A 10,928-nucleotide genomic window follows, 5' to 3' on the forward strand; every position below is an offset into this window, starting at 1 on the left:
GCAGTAATTCAATGAACTGACTGCAAGGGCACGGGGCGAGGAGCGGTGAGAAGCTTATGCGTGTGAATACAGGGCAAGCATTATTGGTGATGCTTTAGAAAAGTTTTACTGTAAATTGTTAAAGTTATTGCTCCTGTTTGCTCTGTTTGGTTTGTCATCTATGCTGTGGGAAAGGCAGAGCAGCTGCGTTTAGAAACGAGCGCTTCCTCCGTAGAGAGAAGCAGAGGGTGGGATAAGCGACATCTCCTTCCCGTCCTTCCCGGGACAGGGCAAGCAAGGCACTCGCAGTTCCTGCCACCCGAGCAGCCCCCGCTGCCGCAGTCTTTCCCCTTCTGCTGGAGCCTTCCCCTTCCTGCCCCGCCTTCCTCATCCTCACGGGCCAATGGGCGGTGCCCGGGGCTGCCACCGCCCCGCCCGCCCCCGCTTCGCGCCCAGCTCGTCGCCGACGTGATGACGCATGATCCCGGCGTCCTGGCGCACGCCGCGCATGCACCGTCCGTTCCCAAATGGCGGCGGCCGGAGGTAGCGAGGCGGCGGCAGCGGCGGGCGGGAGGCGCGGCCCGCTCGGCATCCCTGAGGCGGCGTTCGTGGTGAGCAGGCCTACCGAGTGGGGCCAGCGAGCGGGGCTGGGTAACCCCGAGGTGGTAGTCCTGGAGAGTAGGTCCGGGGAGTGGGGCTGGGCATTCCTGAGGCGGCGTTCATGGGGAGTGGGGGCTGTGCTCTGCCAGCAGGGCCCGGCCCCCTTAAGGCGGCACCTCGGTGGCGCTCAGGGGGCGTAGATGGTGGAGGCCCTTCGCAGCCTCAGTCCTGGGCATTTTCTCGGGTGAGTTACCCTCTTGCGATTCCGACCTGGATCTTTACCTTACAAGAAGCTCAGCTCCCCGCGTTAAGCAGTATCGTGTTATTGCACTGCCAGACTCAGGGCAGTGAGCAGCGTGTTGTGAGAGCCTTCCTGGCACACACTGCATGGGGCACAGCCTTGGCTTCTGCTTCTCCACGGATAACGTGCCGTGCTCCAAGCACCTTTCCATTCATCTTCCTCTCAATCAAGTTCTACAGTGCTAAGAAGATTCACCCTTCAGAAGCACCCTTGTGTTCTTGAAAACCAGCAAATGTGTGTCTTCTGGAAAACAGGCCGAACTTGTTTATCCAGCTTCAAAAACTGAAGTACTGATCTTTTGATTATTCTGTTGAGCGGTTGAAAAGCAGGAATCAGTGACTTATGCAGTGACATAATCTTACAGTCATCTGTTGTTCACTTTCAGCTGTGAGCTCACTCTTGGTACATGGTCTTGATTGCTGTTTTATTAACTATGATAAATAACTATTGATCAGAGTGGCTGTGGCTGTACCTGGTTGCCTTGGTGATCTTAGGAAATGTTGGAAGCCTGTCCCATCTGATACAACTACTTTTATAGAAATAAATTGGTTTGACTTGCATTGTGGTTTTTCTAGATGTAGTGCTTGTATTGCTGATGTGTCTTACTTGGGTATAGGGCCTGACTAGACAGGTAGAGTGCATTTGCTTTCAGTGATCCAGTTTCTCCTTTTCCTTTGAGTTTTTTAACAATAATTAGGATCTGGCAAGTCCTTACTGGGGTGGAAAATCATTGCTACTTCCAGCTAACTTCCTTCAATGCCTCATGGGAGACCAGCATAGATGAAAGGGAAGGCTCACAGCTGCCCTGTGAGACCTCACTGATCCTGACAGGAGAACTTGTGGTCTGTGCTGACTCTGCATTACAGGTGGCCACCCTGGCAGGAAGCAGGCTATAAACAGCCTCAGCAAACACTTTAAGACCATCTGTCACATCCCTCATTCCATGCTGGTGGCTGCCTTTTTAGCTGTTGTATTTGGTTCCATGTAGTTTCCTTTCAGTACCTCTGTCTGAAGTATCTTGCATGCTGTACCACATGGCTCTGAGAGTTCTGGGGCTGTGCCTTAGTCCCATGCTTCTCTTCAGTTCTTCATAACCTTATGGATCTTCATAACCTCTGAATCGAAACATCTTGGAAGCTTCCTAATTCTCAGTTTTGAGAGGTGCTCAGATCAAATTACAGGTGTGTCTGCAGAAGAGATTCTTGCTGGTGACCATAGACTACTTGGATGTAGATTTTAAGATAGACTTTCTTTTATTCAAAATAAGCCTGCACTGAAAAATTGTAATGGTATTCTGCTCTGCAGAGTAAAAATACTACTGTCTTGAGGGTAGGTTTTTCTAGAGCTTTTTTATTTCAGAAAATAGGTTTCTATTTCAAAAACATTTTAAGACTTGCTGACCTCTTGCTTGGCATTTCCCCCCCCCCCCACATGCTGCATGGGCATCCTTACTGTGAATCTTGTCTTCAGAGATGTTTTCTGTAAGTGTCTTGGTTCATTAGAGGCTCTTCACACAATTTATGGCTCATGTCTTCTCTGAGGAAGTTGTTCTGTGAACTCTTGCCCCTCTCCAGGTTTCAGGTGATGTTAAGCACTCAGAGCAAGTAATGTTAAGACACGGGGTTTTACTGGACTACAAACTCTCTAAACAGAACTTTCTGCTGTGGTGGTTTTGAGCTGTTGTTCAGATGTTTCCAAATAAAATGCCTTCTTCAGCAGGTGTGAGGATGCAGGTCTACAGATACATATCTCTTGTCATGTTCTCTGCACATGCCCCCAGGTGATTAAGCTCTCAGCAGAGTGAGTGCCTGCAGCTTTTTATTTGGGTCATCACTCAGAAAAGAACCACAGGGACACATGGGAATGCGCTATCCTGCTGCATTTCATGGCTTCTACAGAACATTATTGTGGCTTGGCTTGAAGTTTGAAAAATGGTGCTTTGCCAGTGAATTTTATTCCTAAAAAGATAGAGATGAGTTGTGGTGTGTCCTTGCAGAACCTGTAAGGGTTCTAAGAATTTGCAGTGGAGGTGCTGTGGAATACACCAAAAAGTGGGCATCTTAATGGCTTTGACAGCCAGCTGTGCCTCAGAACTGGTTCTGGTCAAGCTTAAAGAAGTGACTGTGCTTCAGCCTTGCAGATGGGAAGGTGGGACAGGAGCCTGACCAGCAGACTTGGAAGCCCCAGCTGGGAAACCTTGGGAGTAAGTCTTAGCTCACCTTGAACTGGGACATTATGTAGTGGAAGGAGATCACCAGTATACAGGGGGCCTGGATTTACTTCTGGATTCACTTCTCAGCATCTTTGTTTCAGGAGAATGTGGATTATGTCCTGTCCATGTGCACAGACAGATGGGAGCTGAGGCAGAGCTGGGTGCCAGGCAGGGTGTGGGGGGAGCTGCTGCCCACCTGCTTTTGCTTTCTGCCTCAGGTGGTTTAAGCGAGCAGAGCTTCCACAAGAGGGAGTTTCATTTTGCAGTATCCTCAGGCCTCACTTCTACAACACTTTCCCAAACCTAATCCTTGTTTTCTTTACTGAAGGCTTCTCTAGGAGCTTCATCCAGAGGCAGGAATGCTTCCCAGACTGTGAGGTAGCTCAAGGCATTTTTCAGGCAGTCTGAGGTGTGGTCTCTTGAGTTTGGATCTATTACCTGGACAGTGCTGCCTGCTGCAGGTTGTGGAGCTCATGTTCTGCTACAGTTTCCCTTAATGATAAGGAAGGCAGGGACTTGCTTACCAGATTCAATAACTTCCTAGTAAGTTTCTTTAGCCTAGAGAGTTAAGGCATCATAATGAGGGGGAGCAGATCCATGTCTGATATCACTTTAGTAACATATTGCAGTCTTTTTCTGGTGAGAAACTTCTGGAATTGAGACACCAAGTTCAAAAGGAGGAGCTGAAGAAGCCTGTGGTAGGGCTTCCATCAGGTTTACTGAGCTGTGTAGACAAGGGCAGAATTACCTCAGTGGGGGAGTGGGGTCATCTGAAATGGTGGAGAGGCCAGAAATGTGTGGTTTGTCCCTGGCCTGATGTACCTTTCAGAAGCTGGGGACATTGTCCCCCAGCAGATGAACTGCTTCCTGAGATTCTGAAGGAGGCACATGCCAAGGGTGATACCCTTGCTGGCTTAGGCCTTTCTTCTCTGGCAGTTTTTCCTGCCAGTCCTGTGGCTCTCAGTTGATGGTAGGACTGGCTGGAGTTGTTCTCTTCCATAGTGCCTGTCTGAGCAGATACCCTTTTTTTTCCCCCCTTTCCATCTTTCTCTGACACAACGTGCTTGATCAGGCTGACTAATTTCCTTCATCAGTTTTTTTCCAAAATAGTTCATAATCTGCTTAGCCACAGAGAAAGCATCCCTGCTTTAGAGGTAGGAAACCCAGGTTTAGCGATGCTCCGTGGATAACCCACCCCTGTAAGGTGTCACTTGATGTCAGCCAGGACTGGAAGCACCACTAACCATGTACCCATAAATATGGTTATGAAATAATCCTTGCACTTATCCCTTAGTTCCCTACTAAAAAAGCAGGGAGGGAGAAATGAAGAGATGTCTAAGAAAAGAAACAAAATGTTCTTGGGTTCAGAAAAAAAAAAAATTCTTTACATTTCAAAACCACTCTAGATGTAGCTGCAGTAAGATGATAGCATGTCTTATGTCTAGGATTTCCATAAAACTCTTCTAACACTAAGGGTTTTTTTTCTCCCCGTAAAGGAAGATGTAGATTCTTTTATGAAACAACCTGGAAATGAGACAGCAGATGTAGTTCTTAAGAAGCTGGATGAGCAGTATCAGAAGTATAAATTTCTGGAACTTAATCTTGCTCAAAAGAAAAGGAGGTAAGTTGTAATTTTTGCAGAATTGGGAAATGTTTAGCACAGTTCTGGTTTTTCTTTTGATAATAAGTCTAATGGCCAGGAAGGCCATGGGGATCCCAGTGCCTCTGCCAGGGCTGTTGAGGAGAGCGAGGCCCTCAGCTCTGGAGAGCTTTTGCTTGAACAGTGCAGGGTATTGTGGCTCTCATTGTCAGAATAGTCCAGAACCTCAGAAGAAACACACTTGTTTTGTTTTACCTGCAGTAGTTTTGACTTATATTTCTGCTGAGGTTTCCCTGTCCTCTGGGAGATTACAAATATGCAAAATGTACCATTTTAGTAAATGGGGGTCTGTTACTGTGTGTTGCTCTGATGTGAAAGCTGAGTGGATTGGTGTGCTTCCAAAGCCAGCAAGCCTTGGTGTTGTGAGGGGCAGGTGAAGCTGGAGCTGAGCTGCCTTTACATGCCATGTCTTTAAAACCTGCGTATGTAAGCTGGAAAAAGCTGTTAACAAGTTTTAAAATGGAGGGTGGACTGTATAATAAAACTGATCGCATTTTTTGGAAACTTTGTGTCTCTGTAAAATAATAAATATGACTGTTGTTAATTCACAGGCTAAAAAGTCAGATTCCTGAAATTAAACAGACATTAGAAATTTTAAAACACATGCAGAAGAAAAAGGTAAATTATTTTGAATATCTAATGAGTATGAGAAAAGCTAACTACCTTTCCACCCTAACAGAACACATTGCAAGAAATATTTTGGAGAGCACACTTAATATGCCTTTATAAATAACAGAATTGTTTTTAAAGGTATGTAGTACTTTTTGAAAGCTAGTTTAAAAAAAAGCTAATGTTTGTAATGCAAACCTCATTTTTAATAGTGTATAGATTGCAGCTAAGCTTTGACTTCATCTCCATTCTTTGTAGATATTTCTGTATTGTTTTTAAATATATCATTTAAAAGTGCGTTATTCTTGGAGATCCAATTTTAAAGTTGAATTAAAGTTGCAAAGAATTCCATGCAAGTTAATGCTGTATCAATGGCAGAAAGCAGAAAAGTGTGCTCTTTATTCTAAGTTTTATGTCTTTAACATGTTTCCAATGAAAATAGCAATTGTAAGTTTTATCATTTGTCTTAAGGATTCCACACATCCAATGGAAACCAGATTTTTATTGGCAGATAATCTCTACTGCAAAGCTTCAGTTCCTGCTACAGATAAAGTTTGTTTGTGGTTGGGGGTAAGTAAAATGGAACTCTCTCTGAAACTGTTTCAATAACTTACAAAAGGCTTGTGAAAGAGAGTTTTGGTTGCTGTCTCCCCTGGTTGTAGCAGGCATGATTCTGTTGATGGGTACATGGTGGTGCTGCGCCCTGGCGGCAGACCACATCTCACCAGGCTACTTCAGTGTGTTAGCGATTTCTTGTTCCTTTTTTTTTTTTTTTTTTGGTTCCTGAACAGTAAGACTTCAGAAAATTGTCTTTTTGCTGGATTGTTCTTTCCAAAAACCTTGTTTGTGTTTCTCTTACCATTTCTGTCACTTTTTGGTTCAGATTAACATCCATCCTTGCCTGGCATAAGAATGTGCCTAGCAAAACAACTTAGTTTGGCAAGTAGTTTCCCATCTTCTCTATGTTATTTGTATTCAGCATCTTGCTTTCCCTTTTCATGCACCTTGTTAGGGAAAGGTGGGATATCTGTTGCTCACAGGTATCTGCCAGCATTTAGAGTGGACTTTGCATTAAAGCCTGGTGGGATCAGCATTCACAGCCCAGATTCCCAAGTATTTAAGCAATATCAGGTTGGAATATTTTGTTTTTAGAGGCTTCATTTTATGTGGAGATTAACCTGCTGATGCTTACTTTGAAACTTTAGGAACATGGCTGTTCCTAAATCCCAGTGTTGGGTACCAAACAAAACATCTTGGTTAGGACAGAAACACTGTTGACACATGAACCATCCAAACTTATTGGACAGTTGCTGCCAACCTTTCCCACTTCAATCATAAAAATTCTGATACCTGTTGCTATTAGGAGACTGTCTTCGGAATTCATAAACACTGACTTTAATGGAGCATCCCAGGTTTGTTTTCTGACAGAACATCAGAGAAGGTTCATCTTATTGACGGTTCACACTGAAAAGCTATAATGAAATGCCATGCACAGTTAGTTTTATTTAGGTTAGTTCTTGGCCTTCTGCCTTTCTTCTGCTTGTTGCCTACAGTCTGTTTTGGGCTGTGAATGTCACTGTTACTGGAGACTCTGCCCTCCTCTTGCTTTAAAGAACAGCTTATCCAACTCTGGCAGCTCAGTGTAGCCTTCCATGGGATTCTGTCAGTCACAGGCTATGGCTCTATTCAGGGCATAGTTCTTGAATAGGACAAAGCTTCATTGATGCATTTTCACCTGATACTGCTTTTTTATCTTGTCCTGTGGTAGCTTGTTACTGAAACAACCATGTGTGGATTAAAAACCACCACCACAGCATCAGAGAGGACTTTTACACCTGTTGTATCTTTAATACCTGTAGTAGCTCTTGTTACTGACAGTGCCAGCTGTTTGTTAGTGTTTCACACAGAGCCTGAGGTTTATCTTGAATCCAACAAAAACTGTTTCTAGAATTGTGTGGCTCCTGAAAGGTGCTGGTAAGAAATGTGAGGTCTCTCACTTTCCAAATACAGTGAGGATGAGATACTAATACCTGAATCTGATCCACTGGGGAAGAAATCCCTCCTTGCTTAGCTGTAGGAAGAGAACTTCTTGAAGTCACTAGGGAGATTTATTACTCAGTTACTGAAGGGGTGGAGGCCTCAAGTGGATTCAGACATTGTCTGTCCTGCATCTTGTCTTTGCCTGTCAGGACAGTCTGTTGCTAACATGATTAGTTACAAACAACAGCCTAAAATATGCTTGGTGTGGCTTAGTCCTTACAATGCAAGAGTAAGAGCTTTTATCAATCTTCCTTTTCTAGGCCAATGTGATGCTTGAATATGATATTGATGAAGCTCAGGCTCTGTTAGAGAAGAATTTGTCAACAGCCACAAAAAATCTCGATCTTCTAGAGGAAGACCTGGATTTTCTCAGAGATCAGTTCACCACTACAGAAGTCAGTATCCTTTTCATTAATGTGAGGGAGGAGATGTATGGGAAAGCCAACATCTAGGTAACAATCAACTTTCTGATGTGTTTATATCTTAGACTAGCTGCCCTCAAAATTCTGTAGCACCTGTGAACTTTACTGTCCTAGCAATGAAATGGACTACTGTATTTGCAGGGCTGAGTTGGAAGTTGGTGTATGAGAGGTAACAAAACTTGTATTTGTGTCCTCATGAAATCTACAGCAGTGGTTGCAACCCAGACTGACTCCGGTGTGAGTTGAAGTGTGGATTGACACCCAAGTGACCACCTTAAAGCCGTGACCCTTTCTCTAGAGTATATGAATATTTTTCTTTGTTGCCCATCACACCCTTTGCAGCTGCCTCCAAGCAGCAGAAGAAGCAGAAGAAGCCCTGATGCAGCAAGCCTGGGAGTGGGTTGGGGTGTGCTCCATGTTTTTTAAATGTCTTTGTACTGTCATGAACCATCTCCTGTGTGGGGGGGGGTTCTTTTTTACACTTTCTAGTTAAAATCTATTTTAATGAGTGTAGCAGTTAACTGAAGCATTAGATTTATGATTTTTAATGAACAACTGCTTGTTCTTTCAAGTTGACACTTGAGCTTAGTGCTGCAGGAGTTTGGGATGCCTGAAAGAGGCAAATACAACTGATGTGGGCAGCTTGACTGAAATCAGCAGAGTTAGGCAAAATAAAAATTGTTTCTCTGCAATACCTTTTTGGTATTTTTAAGTAACCTATTTGGTTTTTTAATTATATAAATACTGAAGTTACCTACAGTTAGTGTTCCTGAGAGCTGAAGCTTTGCACCAAGTCAGCCCTTTCATGAAATGGTTCCTATACTGACTGTTCTAAGGGGCCAACTCTGTAACCTGCTTTCTCTCCTTTTTTAAAAATCCTTTTTTTTTTTCTCTTTTCTGATAGCATGAGCCATTTCCTTAATTCCACACCTTCAGATATGGCTAGAGTTTATAACTGGGACGTAAAGAGAAGAAACAAGCAAGACCCTTCCAAAAACAAAGCATAGGTTTTCCAATTTTAAATGTGGTTTCAATTTCCAAGTATTTTTTATTTAAGCACCCTCAAACTTCATTCAGGACTGAGTTACTTTCAGCATTTCAGTAACTGGTAAAATATATAAAAACTAATGGTGAGCACCATTTTATTTATCTGTAAACTCAAAATTTGGTTTCATGCATGCTTCATGAAATGAATTATTTGAAAAGGCACCACACAGTCCAGCAAAGGATGTAGTATTTTGATCAGTCCATCATAAATAAATTTCTGCCTGAAAGCCTGTCTGAAAAGCTGAAGGAGATGTATGAAATGGAGCCATGTTCACAGGCTAAGGCAATGCAGGGTTTTTCTTCATCTTTATACTGAAGCTGGTGAAGTTAACTTTGACTTGGGCTGGGAAGATGTCCAGCTGTAGTGTTCCAGGAAATAACAAAATTAGAGTGGAATCTTGGGGTTTGTTTTAGTCAGTTAATGGCAGCACCAGTGTAGGCATTCTTGGATGTCTGCTTTGGATAAACTTGTAGTAACTCTGGGTTACCTAACTCTCTGTTACTGAGCTCTCAACACTTTACATGCAGCAGTTTGTGATTTGTCCTCAGAGAGCACAGTGGGCAAGGAGTGAGCAGCACAGGGGATATCAAGCCTGCAGGTCTCACCCCTTCTTTTTTATACGTGTGCACATGTTGGTTGTTTCGGCAAATGTGTTGAACAAGGACCCAAGAGCCCACAGCTTGCGAGAGCCTCCCATTGCCACCCTCTTGGCCCAGATGTCCAATTCAAATGTCTGAACACAGCCTCCCAGGTGGTAAAATCTGTGTTAGATCAGGATGGTTGACTGGAACATGACCTCTGGTGGTACAGTTGGAGTGGTTTTTTGGTCCTTACAAAGCCTTGCGAGATTGTTGCCTCTTACCTTTGCAGTTTCTTTCTAAAATGAAATGCTCAGTGGTGATGTCAGTGGCTAATAATCACACTCTGTGACTGAGAGTACAGGTTTCACTGCAAAATAAATGCAAATGTTAACTGTTCAATCTTCATGTAAGAAACAATATACCTGTAAATTTTTTGTACTTTTATTTCATGATATTAAAATAGTAAAACTAAACAGTTGTGGCAAACAGCTGTTTTTGTGCATCTTTCTTTGTGTGAAAGTCATGAATGTGATGTGTGACCTTCTGTAATGTTTCCCTCCCTTAACTAGGCTTGTTAGGGGTGAAAAATTCAATTCCATGGAAGCAGCAGACATGAAAAGTGTGGCTGATGGATCCTGGCATAAATGAAAGGGGGAGTGAGTCAGCGTATCTGAATTGGTGACTGAAAGCAAGTGAGTTACCAGCACTGTGCCTGTCAGAAAGTGAGCTGCAGGGAAGGGCAGAGAGAAGGTAAACCCTTAGCACTGATCGCCAGTAACTGCCTGGGCTCATCCCTTCCCCACAGCAATACTGTTTGTTTCAGTGTCTGTGGCTGCAGCAGAGGAACATGGAGCTCTACCATATTCTCAAACAGGTATCTGCTACAGCAGCAGAATGTGGCACTGGTCAGGCAGTAGGCTGCTGCTTTCCATTTTCTTTTTCTAGCATCAGCAATGATGGAAAGACAGCTGCAAACAGAGCCTGATTTCTCTTACAGTTTTTTCTTCGATTTGGATTAATGCAATCCTAACAGGCTGTGCTCCCACCCCCCCACCCCAGGCTGGTCCTAAGGCGGCAATTGCCTGCCTTTGTTGTGCAAAATGAAACGACCAGTTAAGCATTTTTGCACCGCAGAAGCAGACCCAAACAAAATCGACACTATGCCACTGCCAGGAACCTGCTGCTGCATGTTAGAGGGGACAGGGTGACAGCCTTGGAGTTGAAATGGCTCCTGTGTTCAAAGGTGTCTGGTTCCTGGGGGATGGGAGATGGCTGTGGCCGTCATAACTCAGGATTTGCTGTTTATGTGTTTGATCTGAGGTAAATAAAAACCCCCAAAAGTGAGCTCAATGACTAATCCTTGCCAAGGTCTGCTCTGCCCTTTGCTGTTGTAGCTGCCATACCACCAGACCTGCAGAGGCCTCCTGGAGGGGCCAAGGCTGCAGTGGCTGCAACTGCTGGAAGCAGGGGGTGGTT

At 44.1% G+C, this 10,928-nt stretch overlaps 1 protein-coding gene across 1 annotated transcript; it reads left to right on the top strand.

Moving 5' to 3' along the window:
* The first annotated feature begins 488 nt into the window (after positions 1-488).
* On the top strand, positions 489-9,938 carry VBP1 (VHL binding protein 1). Its single transcript, XM_005530016.3, has 6 exons — positions 489-590; positions 4,589-4,713; positions 5,304-5,370; positions 5,833-5,931; positions 7,662-7,800; positions 8,760-9,938. The coding sequence occupies exons 1-6, from the start codon at positions 507-509 to the stop codon at positions 8,828-8,830; spliced, it is 585 nt and encodes a 194-aa protein (XP_005530073.1). The 5' UTR covers positions 489-506; the 3' UTR covers positions 8,831-9,938.
* The last annotated feature ends 990 nt before the right edge of the window (positions 9,939-10,928 follow it).

This window comes from Pseudopodoces humilis, chromosome 15 (genome assembly GCF_049639895.1).
Source record: "Pseudopodoces humilis isolate 2021_Gansu_Grassland_sample_001 chromosome 15, ASM4963989v1, whole genome shotgun sequence".
Classification (NCBI taxonomy): Eukaryota; Metazoa; Chordata; class Aves; order Passeriformes; family Paridae; genus Pseudopodoces; species Pseudopodoces humilis.

Excerpts from the sequence above, each read along its gene's own strand:
- VBP1 (XM_005530016.3), top strand. The coding sequence starts at position 507 with ATGGCGGCGGCCGGAGGTAGCGAGGCGGCGGCAGCGGCGGGCGGGAGG. Across the intron at positions 5,932-7,661 it reads AAGTTTGTTTGTGGTTGGGG|GCCAATGTGATGCTTGAATA; the intron begins GTAAGTAAAATG and ends TTCCTTTTCTAG. Across the intron at positions 7,801-8,759 it reads GTTCACCACTACAGAAGTCA|ATATGGCTAGAGTTTATAAC; the intron begins GTATCCTTTTCA and ends CCACACCTTCAG.